Source organism: Pelophylax lessonae (assembly GCF_965119305.1).
Source record: "Pelophylax lessonae genome assembly, chromosome: 11".
NCBI lineage: Eukaryota > Metazoa > Chordata > Amphibia > Anura > Ranidae > Pelophylax > Pelophylax lessonae.
In genome coordinates this window covers 36,388,752-36,402,459 of record NC_138778.1, presented here as the reverse complement: position 1 = coordinate 36,402,459, position 13,708 = coordinate 36,388,752, and the positions used below count along the sequence as shown (strand labels likewise).

Genomic DNA, 13,708 nt, shown 5'->3' with positions numbered 1-13,708 from the left:
AGCCTGTCTGTATACATCCCCAGCCTGTCCGTATACATCCCCAGCCTGTCCGTATACCTCCCTAGCTTGTCTGTATACCTGCAGACCACAGCTGGCGTGAGGAAGCCAGCCGGTGTTGCCATTATTTGTCTTCAGTCTGGGCCCAGAAGAGCAGGTTCAGGCCTAGGGACCACGGCTGAAGAAATAGGTAGAGAGGCGCCACAAAAAATCTCCACCCCTGCCACCGTATACATGGGCAGGGAAAAGGGGGTGGAGTCAGGGGCAGAGCCAATGGGGGGCGGCAAAATGTGGTTTCGCCTAGGGTGTCAAGAATCCTTGCACCAGCCCTGGCTTTGTCCTCAATCTTCTTTCTTTCTTTCTTTCTTTCTTTCTTATTTTCGCTCCAAGGTGAAAGATTTGAGGTCTGTTTAGAACCCTGGTATATCACCAAAGCCTCCCAACTGGGCTCCTAAAAAAAGTTGTATAAAGTAATAAAAAATAAAATTGTAAAACAAAATAATAAAATAAATTGGTAAAAAAAATGAACAAAAATAAAAGACTACTGACCCCTTCCATTGCCCTACTGGCACCTTCCACTGCCCTACTGACACCATCCACTGCCCTACTGACACCGTCCACTGCCCTACTGACACCGTCCACTGCCCTACTGACACCGTCCACTGCTCTACTGACACCGTCCACTGCTCTTCTGACACCATCCACTGCCCTACTGACACCGTCCAGTGCTCTACTGACACTGTCCACTGCCCTACTGACACCATCCACTGCCCTACTGATACCATCCACTGCCCTACTGACACCGTCCACTGCTCTTCTGACACCCTCCACTGCCCTACTGACACCATCCAGTGCTCTACTGACACCGTCCACTGCCCTACTGACACCATCCACTGCCCTACTGACACCATCCACTGCCCTACTGACACCTTCCACTGCCCTACTGACACCATCCACTGCTCTACTGACACCTTCCACTGCTTTACTAACACCGTCCACTGCCCTACTGACTCCATCCACTGCCCTACTGACACCTTCCACTGCCCTACTGACACCGTCCACTGCCCTACTGACACCGTCCACTGCCCTACTGACACTATCCACTGCTTTACTGACACTATCCACTGCTTTACTGACACTATCCACTGCCCTACTGACACCATCCACTGCTCTACTGACACTATCCACTGCTCTACTGACACTATCCACTGCTCTACTGACACTGTCCACTGCTCTACTGACACTGTCCACTGCTCTACTGACACCGTCCACTGTTCTACTGACACCGTCCACTGCCCTACTGACACCGTCAACTGCCCTACTGACACAATCCACTGCTCTACTGACACTGTCCGTACACTGCACTACTGATACTATCCACTGTTCTACTGACACCGTCCACTGTTCTACTGACACCATCCACTGCTCAACTGACACCGTCCACTGCTCAACTGACACCATCCACTGCTCTACTGACACCATCCTCTGTCCTACTGACACCGTCCGTACACTGCTTTACTGATACCATTCACTTCTCTACTGACACCATCCACTGTCCTACTGACACCATCCACTGCTCGATTGACACCGTCCCCTGCCTTACTGACACCATCCACTGCTCTGCTGGCACAGTCCACTGCTCTACTGACATCATCCACTGCTCTGCTGACACCGTCCTCTGCTCTACTGACACCGTCCATCCACTGCTCTACTGATACCATCCACTGCTCTACTAACTCTGTCGTCTGCTCTACTGACACCGTCCATCCACTGCTCTACTGATACCATCCACTGCTCTACTAACTCTGTCGTCTGCTCTACTGACACTGTCCACTGCTCAACTGACACTGTCCACTGCTCTACTGACACCTTCCACTGCCCTACTGACACCTTCAACTGCCCTACTGACACCTTCCACTGCCCTACTGACACCATCCTCTGCCCTACTGACACTGTCCACGGCCTTACTGACACGATCCATTGCCCTACTGACTGACACTACCAGGGTTGCAAAGGTCGCATATGCGACCAGGCTCTGGTGTGTTTTGCTACTGTGGGGGGACCAAAACAGCAGGAAGGAGATCCGCTACAGAACATGTGAAAAGGTCCTGCTGTTGGATTGTAATAAAGAAACCTGAAATGGGAGCAAATGGCCTAAGGGATCAGTGGAAAGGGCCCAGCCTGGGGGTCAGGGGGGCCCCATGGGTTCTTGCACTGGGGCCCTGAAAGTTCTAGTTACGCCTCTGTCAGCAAGCATATGGCAAGTCAGCTTTTTATGCTCAGTGTAAGAAAATCAATGAGCAGAGGCAAGAATTTCACTTTACATATGCTTTAATGCAAAAACAGAGGATAGCAGCAGTGCAGCATTTCCTTGCAGCAGATAAGCAATGGTTAACACTCAGGGCTCTTCCACGGACGTCAGCAAGTCAGAGCAGTCATACAGAGAGCAGAAAGCTTTACCGACTTTCAATTCTACTTCCAGCTTGCTGGTCCATCAAATCTGAAATACTGTCTCTGCACTCCCACATCAGATGTTGTTTTTACTCTCCCATAGCTCAAAGTGTAACACAACCTCGGAGCACAGAGCTGCTGTGTGTTCCTCTGCCCTGTGCCTGCTCCAGCTCGCACCAAATAGTCCATCCGTGTTATACTTGGCTTCACTACCATGCTGACAGCTTCCCTGAATATAGAAAGATGGCGAGCATCATGGGGCCCCCTACTGGCCCCGGGCCCCCGGGCAGTGCCCTAAATGCCCGTATGGTCAGTCCGCCCCTGATGTGTTCCCATTAGAAGATTTCCCCTTTATTACTTTTCTCGGGACAACCCAAAATTTGGGATTTTCTTTTACTTTCACTTTCAATGATAATGGTAAACAGAGCAAATAGACAGGATAAATCTCCTTAATGGGGTACAGACAGCAATAAAAACTGTCAGGCATTGTAATTCCTCTCCACTCAATCCAAAACAAAAAAAATTGCCTTTAGTTATACTTTAAGTTCATTAAAAATGAAAATAAAAATTAGAACAAATGTGCAATTTCCTCCACTGTCAACCAATGAAGTAAAAAAAACACAATAAGAGAACATAGGCACAGTTCTGCCCATTCTACTCTATCTCCAGTCTGCATGTTCCCTGTAGGCACATGTGCGAATCAGCAGAATCTGATTGGCTTCTAGTGCTGCCCCTCACTTTTTCAGTCTATAGGGGTTTACAGGAGGATAGAAAAAAATGCAAGCACTTGTTTAAAAATGGTTTAATGGCGTTTAACGGAAAACTTAACTACATTGTTTTTATATCTGTGTGGAGTTCATCCTTAAAGCCCAACCCTGGGCTCTTCCCCACCTCCACCTTTATTGTATGCTTTTCTTAAAGATTGTCCATTTTATATGGGTTCAAGCAAGTCACATGATATGCGGGGTCTTTTTGTTTATTCTCCAGTGATCATTAGTGATGCAAATAGCAGCCCTGATATTAAAAGGTCAGTGTTGCTGTCAGCATCAATGTACAGTACTGTGCAAAAGCTTTAGGCAGGTGTGAAAAAATGCTGTATATAATATACTGTATGTTCTTCCATGAAGACCACTTCTGGCCAGACTTCTCTGGACCGTAGATGGGTGTACTCTGGTCCTACTGGTTTATGCCAGTTCTGTGCTGATGGCACCGGTGGACATCTTCAGATGTCTAAGGGAAATTAGCATGATGTGTCTCTCTTCTACTGCATTAAGTTTCCTTGGCAGACCACTGTGTCTACAGTTCTCGACATTGCTCGATCAACAGTGTCCCCAGTGCTGAGAAACTCAGACAGATACTTATCCATCATGGCATACCATCAGGGAGGCCAGTGGCGGCTGGTGCACAAAATTTTTGGGGGGGCGCAAACAGAAAAATGTAATAGGCATTGCTTTGCAGCAAAAAACGCTGTAAAAAGTTGCGTGACTTTGAGGTCAAAAACGTGTGAAAGGGGCCTTCAGTAATCAAGGTATAGTGTGCCCCCCTTCAATCCAGAGTGACCATCATGCCCCTTTCATTGCAGAGTGACCAGCGTGCCCCCTTCAATGCAGAGTGACCAACATGCCCCCTTTCAAAGCAGAGTGACCAGCGTGCCCCCTTTCAATGCAGAGTGACCAGCGTGCCCCCTTCAATGCATAGTGACCAGCGTGCCCCCCTTAATGCAGAGTGACCAGCGTGTCCCCTTTCAATGCAGAGTGACCATCGTGCCCCCTTCAATGCAGAGTGACCAGCATGCCCCCTTCAATGCTGAGTGTCCAGCGTGCCCCCTTTCAATGCAGAGTGACCAGCGTGCCCCCTTTCAATGCAGAGTGACCAGTGTGCCGTGCCCCCTTTCAATGCAGAGGGACCAGTGTGTCCCCTTCAATGCAGAGTGACCAGTGTGCCGTGCCCCTTTCAATGCAGAGTGACCAGCGTGCTGTGCCCCTTTCAATGCAGAGTGACAAGTGTGCCCCCTTCAATGCAGAGAGACCAGTGCACTTACCTGCAGCGGCGGCTTCTCCTCAGTCCCCCGCGTCTCTTCGAGTCCTCCCGCCTCCTCCTCAGCCAATGGCATGGGTTTGCCTTTCGGCCACTCAGGAAGCGGGTCTCGGACCCGCTTCCTGATTGTCCAGGAGAGGGATCCGTGTGACATTAGCAAATTTTCATTTGCTATTGTCACACAAATGGGTGGGTTAGGGCGCAGTGCTCTGCTCCCCTGGTCCACCCTTTTCTGAAGCCTATTAGAGCCTCTGGCTCTAATCAGGTGTTTAAAAAAAAAAAAACCCATTGAACTCCATGCGTCCGGCACCCAGCATGTAGATTAGGGGGCCGGACGCAATAATAGGGGGGGCGGCGCCCCTGCGCCCCCAACACACCAGCCGCCACTGAGGGAGGCATGTGATTGGCCCCAAATGTATTCTGCAGCAGAACAATGACCCCCCCACATGCAGCTGATGTCATTAGAAACTATCTTCAAAAAAAGAAAAAGGAGCCCTGGAAATTATGGTTTGGCCCCCTAGAGCATTGATCTCAACATCATCAAGTCTGCCTGGGATTACATGAAGAGACAGGATTTGAGACATATTTGAAACAACCTACCTGCCGAGTTCCTTGAAAAACTGTGTGCAAGTGTACCTAGAAGAATTAATGCTGGTTTGAATCCAAAGGGTGGTCACACCAACTATTGATTTGATTAGATTTTTCCTTTGTATGGTCACTTTTCATTTTGTAAATTGATAAAAATAAACAATTAATATATATATATTTGAAAGCATTGTTCCTTTACAGCATTTCTTTACACCTTCCTAATGCTTTTGCACAGTTTTATATGTAAGTAAAGGACTTTGTAGTGACACCCCCTTCCCCAGGGGGCAGATCTGTGATGTCTTGCACTTGTCTGTGGACATCTGGGAACATCTAGTGGAAATAAAATTTTGCGGGGGATGTTGCTGTAGAAAAACCTGCTGGTCTATAAATAATTCTCATTGATCCTTCACTTATTCTTAGGAGTGCCGTGGAGTCCGCTGTGCAGATGTACAATCACCTAGAGGAACGAGTGCATGCCTTAGTGACCAAGTCCAACCGTAGGCTGGAGCTTCTAGAGTCACTGTTAAAGGTCAAAGAGCTGGAAGGACAATTTGACCAGGTAAGGAAATCAGGAGCAATATATTACAAGCAAAGTTTTAAACAAATCTAGGAGATCCTGCTTTTGTTGAATTTCATAGTAAATATACTCTAGTCATAGATCTTTTGTACAACAAAGATATGAGCCAAATACTTTTCAGTTCTATCATTGCCGCCCATGAAAAAGCTGCTAACAACATTTGTGTACCTTTGACTCACTCCTAAATTAGTTTGTTATCTGCATCTGCAGCTCACCTCTTGGATGGATGGAGATGGAGACAATCAATTGCGTGAGATGGATAATATGGAATGGTCTCTGGAAAGCTTAGAGAAATATCACAAAAAGTTTAAGGAGTTTTTCCTCCAAGCAACAGTGAGTATTAATATATCAGTGTTTCCCTGACTTTGATAAATCACAGACTTTGCAGGTAGAAGTTAGAAAACCCTCGACCTGGGGAGTAACTTTGACCAAGTTTCCCTTTAATGCTAAGGGAATATTTATGTGGGCTAATGCCTCGTTTCCACTGAGCGGAACGGTTCGGGTCGGTACAGTTTGGAAGGGTTAGAATGGTCCGGTCTATTCAGGTGAGCGTTTCCACTGCAAGTCGGGCCACCAGGGACCATGCGGGGTTTACACCAAATGAGGTGTTTGTTTTGCTCTTTCATTTGACGTGAGCATTGATGGTTTCCTGTCCGCCAATCAGAGGACTCTATCGTGTGACGCCAGTAGCTCCGCCCTAACCGTACCGTACCATTTCCTATGGCCCTACATCTGAAGCAGGACCAGGAATGGTGCGGTTTGGTTCGGTTGTATGGGCCATTTTCATAATGGAAACACTCAAATTAGCGAACCGACCCGAGCCGATCCGCTCAGTGGAAACGAGGCATAAGTGTACCACTCAAAGCATGCCATGGTATTGCAGCTATTGGTAGGCAAGGTGGAAAACGTTTATCGTGACACACCTTTTCACATCTTCCAGGACCAGCTTTCTTTATGCATTAGGTTACATCTCAGAGCCCCAGAGGAAGATAGAGCTGCCGTTATTTAGTCCTGACTGGTCATTTATGTTCATTTTGAGCCACTAGCTTGTTTTATATACAAAATTACTGGCCTAGGGCTTTGCCCTTCCAAGTCTCTAAGTATCGGCCATATTATTATTGTCACATCATGTAACACCACCTTCTACTGTGCAATACTGGTAGTTGTACTCAGGGCTGCTGTTAGAAATTGCGGGGCCCCGTACAGACTGCCTGGCCGGGCCCCCCCCCCCAAGAAAATATTAAAGATATATTTAGCTAAAATTACATCAAAATCACTATTAGCAGACACAAATATAACATAACTCACATAATTCCTGCTAAATCTAAAAAAAAAAAAACTATGTTAAATAAAAATGAAGATGAGATGAGGAAAATATACAGGCTGGGCAGTTGGAGCTCAGTGATCAGAGAGACAGAGAGAGAGAAACAAAGTTACAAATAAACTCCTGAGTAGAGATAGCATTAGAGCCAATGCTGGGAGGGGGCCCCACACAGGGAGGGGAATTAGTGAAGGGATGACTGTCTCTTTCTCAGCAGATAAAAGCTGATAGCAGGGTGGGGGACAGAGATTTAGGTGCTGGAGGAAGATTTCTGTATTTGTTGTCCATCACTAATCCCCCTCCCTGTGTGGGCCCCTCTGTGTGCTCGGGCCCCCTACAAGAGGGCTGGTGGTCCCCCCCTATCAGCGGCCCTGGTTGTACTGGTTATCTCTGAACAGCCATGACCCGAAACTCACAATGCCGTTTTCTTACTTTGTCTTTTGCATCATCTTCATCATTCCCATCCAAAGTAGTTAAAAAAAAAAACTGCCATTTGAGAAAGCTGATATACAATATGGATATTGCCATGTAAAGTATGACCTTGTAGCGTAGCCCATAAAGGCTGACTCTCTCAGTATGTTGATGGAATCAGTGTGCTTCATGTAAAAGGGAGAGGGATGAGGTAGATGGCGCTGCCTAAAATTAATGAATGATAATGATGTAACTGAGCAAAATCAGGTGTAGAAAAGCACTAATGCAAAAAAATACAAATATCACACTAATTCATAACATAGGGTAAAATATTCAATACATAAATACGTGAAAGTGCCGATTAGTGCAAATTGGTGATATAATGCAAAAATAACGGATTATGGGGGTGCGGGGTACCAATATAAATAAGTGAACAGGTATAATAAAAACTGAAAGAAAGAGATAAAAAAAATGTCAGAAGGCACGTACGTGCAATGTGCAATGAGGTAGTGGAATAATAAATAAATAATATTGGATCAATAAATACTGTATATAAAAAATATTATCCAAAGTGTAACGTGATCTCCACTGATATAAATTTAGATCCAAAGTGCAAAGTGATCTCCACTGGTATCAATAAGTGCAATATCAATTTAGCTGAAAATCAAATAAAGTGGCTAGGGCTATAGGGACCAAGTGCACTTCACTATAATTAGAACTGGAGTAGTGAGTGACTATAGTGATGGATACAATAAAGGCTAAAAGTCCATCAGATGATAATCAGTGTTTGTTCCAAGTAATAGGTAGGTATTGGGGTGATCCTCTCCAGATGTGCAGGTGAGGAAACAAAGTGCTCCCCTCTAAGTAAAGACCGCACTCACCAGTACACTATACCCCTACAGAGGGGAAAGGCGTTGTACCCTTCTAGGGTGTAATCCTGTTTAGGCAGAAAGCCCTCCGATCAGTGTTTCAGGTCATCTGGTTTAAACCTCACTCCAGGACAGGAACCCAATCAGATGGTAGTATTCAGTTTGGCTCCAAGGGGCATCAGTACAGGATCAATAGAATGGGGGGGGGGATCCAGACCATAAATGAAAGGAGAGCCTCACATAGTGAAATATTATTAGTGTGCTTCATGTAGTCACCATAGGTGTGCGCAGCCTATTGCATTAGGGTGTGCACCCCAAAGTTTAAATACACATGCATGTGTTTGCCTACATGTATATGGCCCCGGTACATTACTCTCCCTACTGGCAAAGTGAAATAGAACTGTGTGGCACTTCTCTTATGGCAGAGCAGGTCCGAGGGAGATCTTTCCCATCTCCTCACTGGCAAACAGAGCGATAATGCTAATGTGCCCTAGGTGATTAGGGTGTACCCATGCACACCCAGCACACCCTGTGCACACGCCTATGGTAGTCACAACTGTTACCTTATAATAGTTGTAGTAGTAGTAGTGAGGGGGGGCTGTCTTTTTCCACTTTATTGGGTCCAGTTAATAGGAGCTTTTGTAATGTTTAGGAGGCATTTAAAGCCCAGTGCTCTGCTGCCTATCAATAAAATCCACCTCAGTTTCACCTTCCCCATTAGCTCTTGTGCAATTAGTCAATATAGCAAGATTTTCAAAAAATCTTTTTTGGCTGAAGTTTCAATTAAATAAAAGGTCTCAATTTCACTCATCTCTAATCCTGAGATTTGCCATTTACCAGCTACAGTGAATGAGTACCACCAGTGATACTTATCCTACACCAGCGATCTGCAAGCCATCGTTCGCGATCTACTCGTTAACAGTGTGCAGCTGGCTGGTAGATTGCAAACATGTCCCTGCCTTGCCAGTCCAAGCCTTTAGCCTCTACCGCTCTCATCGTCACTGCAGAGTGGAGAGCAGGAGCTGCTGAAGGTAACTTTCAAGTTAACCAGCAGGTGATTGGTTGCTAGGACACTGGATGGTCCTAGCAAACAATCACCAGCTTGTTAATATGAAAAGTCTCGCCCTACATCCAGTATTGTGCTGCCTTCTGTTCTCCGCTTTGCAGTACATCAGTTGTAGGGTAGAACTTTTATGCAGCCTGTATCTTAGTATTTTGCTCCCAAAAACCAACGCCCTCAAGGGAGATGATTTATAAGCTCAGCTAAGGTGCCTTCTAGCTACCAGCTACCTTCAGGAGAGACACCTTTTAGGCTTAAAGTAAAGAGTCTAAAGCAAATTGCACACTATCAATTTTGTTTGGTTCCCAATGAACTGGCTGAATTGATTCCGACCAGTGGGTGGCCCTGTTAGCAACCCTACCGCTCGGCAACCCTCGATTGAAAAATCGACAGAGCCAGGAGGAAAACAGATGCATCTTCTATTTGAGCATTATGGCAGCTGATGGGTCCACCCATCTAAATACAATAGCCACAGTGGGAGATTCATCCATAGTCACTGTAAAAGTGTGGATAGAGGAACCTGTTAGATTTTTTTTTTTTTTTGGATTCATTTTTTGACTGGATTCATTCTAAAACCTTATGCCTAAAAGGCATTTTTGCTGAAAGTGGTGGGCAGTAAGGGAGAGGCTTAGAGTGTAGGCCTAAGAGGCATCCTCCCTAAAGGTAGTGGGTTGTCAGGAAGACACTATGAATGTAAGGCTGGCCATACACTATACAATTTTCTTGTTCAACTTTCCTTTAGATTTACCAAAACCATGTAATATAAGGTCAAGCCCTAATACTTTCAATTTGTATGCAATCAGGCAGGCCCTTGCACTACATAGTTTAAGGTAAATCTAAAGGATATTGAATAAGAAAATTGTATAGTGTATGGCCAGCCTAAGTAAGGCAGCCTAAGAGGCATCTTGCGTGAACGTGGCGGGATGAAATACCGCGGCATGAACCAGGAAATTTAGCAGAGAGTAGAAGGTGGTGGCTATCAGCAGGCTTAGCAATCATAAACTTCTGGAGCTGCTTATCCTCTCTGTTGGCTATCATCATATGCTTTTAGTTCCACCTTGTTATATTTCTAATATAAAAACTGCTGATGAACTACTATAGTGTGGCCAGTGAATGGAGGCACGATTGCCCATCCTTGAGTTTGACATGTTTGCTATAACCCCTCTTTTTGATTTTTCTTCATCCACCAACATTGGATTTAGAATTGTTTTATACCTAAAGTCACTAGAATTGTTGTTTTGATACAGGTGCATTATAACCATGGGCTGGTCCTTCTGGATAATGCAAATAAATTCAATGGGTCACTGTTTCCAGAAATGGAGTCATTTAAGTCTACAAGAGGAGGCTTCCAGACCAAACTAAGCAGCTTCTACATGGGTGTGGAGAGACAGAAGGAAGAGCTGGAGAAACTTCTCAGTCTTTACAGGTTTTGTGATAAGGTGCAAGAAGAAATCATAATACATATACTGTCATTAAAGATGGCTTAACGACCAGTGTGCATGGGGCCTTGACCAGTGCTTTAAGTGGGCCAGTATACTGCCACTTCCAAATATGGCTCTTGAGCATACCGCCACCTCTCCATGCGCCTTAGCGTACCAGTGCGCTCATTTTGGACATCTGCGCCCTCAATTTCCCCCCCCCCCAAGAATATTTCCCACTCCAGAGCAAGATCAGTCACCACCAGTGAGTCCCCCTGCTCCGGAGTCCCAGCCCAGGCCAGGGGGGGTTCTATGTGGGGACCCTGATGTGGGCTGGGGGGGGGGCGACAAAATTTATAGGCTATAATAGAGTATCGGCACCTCTTTTGGGCCACTTAAAGCCCTGGCCTTAACTATATTTCAAGTCAATCTTAGATATAAATATTTCTGAACCCTGTCTGTGTCCAATTTCTAAAAATCCTATTAGCACTGGCAACATATTATAGATACATGTTAAAGTGCTATTTTTATACTAAAAAAACATTACACACTTTTTGTAGAACACAAATGCTGCACATTCCTACTTAAATGGGTCCCCTAATTTTTTAGTTTCATAGGTCTATTTATATCTTTAAATCCTTAAAATGTCATCATTTAATCAAGGTCCAGGATTTTGATTTCCAGTGCTTGTTCTGTATATAGTACTAAGTATTTTTTGCCTGTGATTTCTACTAGATGACACAGCTCACTGTGAGTTGCAGTCGTTATGTGGGCCAACTGAAGGTGGCTGAACAAAAACTGTGCCAACCAGAAACCCAACAGTGCCTTGAGACCTACTTGGAACGACTGACAGCAGAATTGTCAGATGACAAATTCCAGGAGATGAAAGAGGAAGCCTACAAACTTAGCAGTTGTCGAGGGCTGGCGGTGTGGAACGAGACCTGGCTCAGATGTCAAGAGGCAAAGCAACTTGTGGAAGAGACTCTAGAGAAGTGCAGGGATGAACAGGCTGCAGTGGCCTTAGGCTGGCATAAGGATACCACCTTGGCCTCTGGTGTTAGTAGTCAAGGAGATGGCACCATGGTGAGCTTTTCAAGTGATGTTGCACAAGGGAATCGAAAGGAAACAGACGAGTTCAGGCCTAGGGGTGGTATGCGATCTGCAGAGTCAACAATTATAAACTGTTGTAGTTTCGGGCTTCATTCTGGCTCTATGGGGCTTTTTCTGAAGGCATCCAGGAGCCATAGGAATGGAAGGACAGCCAGAGAGACTGTAACCTCGCAGGGATGCTCCACCATCGATGAGTCTAAGAACAGCAGTGGGTCAGACCAAGAGAATACTGAGCTGATGGTTCAGAACTCAAACAATGAAGCTCTGGAGATTTTACATACTCCCAGCCCCAAACTTTCTAGGTCTGTCCCAGTTCAAAACCCTTCTTCTACAACTTCAGAACACTTCCCCTGGATGTACTATAGAAGAACAAGCAGCGATGACTCAAGTAGCCTCTCTAGGGGTGAGAGTGGCAAAGAAGTGAAGCAGTCTGGAAGACGATGTCATCTTTCCAGGCATGCCAGCTTCTCCACGGGGGATTCAGCCTCTCAGTACTCTAGTGAAAGTTCTTCAGCAGTCTCTCCTTTGTTAGCAATGGAGCCACTTAATCCACGCCTTCCCTGGATGAGAAGAGCTCTGACTGAGTCATCTCGGGACAGTGACTGGACAGCGAAATTCAACTTTGCGTAAGTTAAAATTTATGTATATCAGTCAATGCTTCTATATTCTGAACAGGCAAATTCAGTACAGCAGTGCAGAAATACAAAGATTCTGTTCCAAGCCCAGGTAAAGTACATCTAAAGCCAAAATATTTTGGATCTGGATAAATTAGGAAATTATAAAAAAAAAACCCTGGTCATGTTTTGTGCACCCCCATTGGTGAGATATTCCTTCACTTCCTGTCCTACATACACAACTGTGAGGGCAAGTTGTTGCCAAACAAGGTGCCCCTATTGGAAGGTTTCCTGTTCAGGTGAAAACTGTAAAACTTGTTTTTTTTTTTTCCCCAGATTCTTTTTTATTGAAATGTATGGTTTAGAACAATACAAAACAGAGCCAATTGGGCATACCCTGGCTTTCTTAGTTACAAAAGAAACAGATAAATGCAGGCAAACAGAACAATTCCTAGCTTCCGTATCCACTCAGTCCGGAGAAGGGGAAGATAAAATGTGCAAGTAACTCAAACAATGAAATCAATGACATCTACTAAGACACCAAACCCTCACACCCAAAATCCTGATTGAGAAGTAATAAAATCGATCTACCTTACACGATCTCCTTCGTAGGGAGCACTACCTATTATTCTATCCCTTCGTGTCAGAGTCTGAGAGGTTTCTTTCAAGGCAGCATTTGTGCAAGTAGAATTAAGCCATATATCCCAGACTTTGGGCAAACCCTAGAAACACATGCAACTGTATAAAGTAGAATGGCCAAGTTGACTAAGGGCTTCAAATAGTCAAGTGTAGGGGCCACTAGAGATTTCCATTTCAGTACAATGACTTTTATAGCATAAAATAGGAGAAGTCCCAGCAGGACTTTCAGTGCCCCTGTAGGAGCCAGCTGATGAACCAAGTCCAATTTACAAATTTCAATGCTCATGGGAATTGGGATAGTAGTAGTTAACATAGCAAAATCCGCTGGGTCTGTCATGCATCTCTAGTATCTTGAGGGGACCGCAGGGTAAACTCTTAAGTAACCATTGAGGGGTAAAATATATCCCGTGAAGGATTTTAAACTGAATCAAATTGTCCCTTTCAGAAACCAGGTGTGAAAAGGGATTTGGGGTCTCCTTGTCCACATATGCCACTACATTTCGCCCTTTTGGGCCTCTTGCAGACAATTCCAGCCAATAGAGCCACTATATAGTTTTTATTATATATCCTTGTATGTTTATGTATTATGCTGCTGTTGGGCCATTTGTATTAATAA

General features: G+C 45.1%; 1 protein-coding gene across 2 annotated transcripts in view; it reads left to right on the top strand.

Moving 5' to 3' along the window:
- Positions 1–13,708, top strand: part of KIAA1755 — a 140,365-nt gene that overhangs the window by 88,293 nt on the left and 38,364 nt on the right. For both annotated transcript variants that reach the window (XM_082272012.1, XM_082272013.1), the window contains exons 10-13: positions 5,494–5,632; positions 5,861–5,983; positions 10,559–10,750; positions 11,465–12,465. In XM_082272012.1, the coding sequence (XP_082128138.1) occupies positions 5,494–5,632; positions 5,861–5,983; positions 10,559–10,750; positions 11,465–12,465 (1,455 nt within the window). The remainder of the gene's footprint in view (positions 1–5,493; positions 5,633–5,860; positions 5,984–10,558; positions 10,751–11,464; positions 12,466–13,708) is intronic.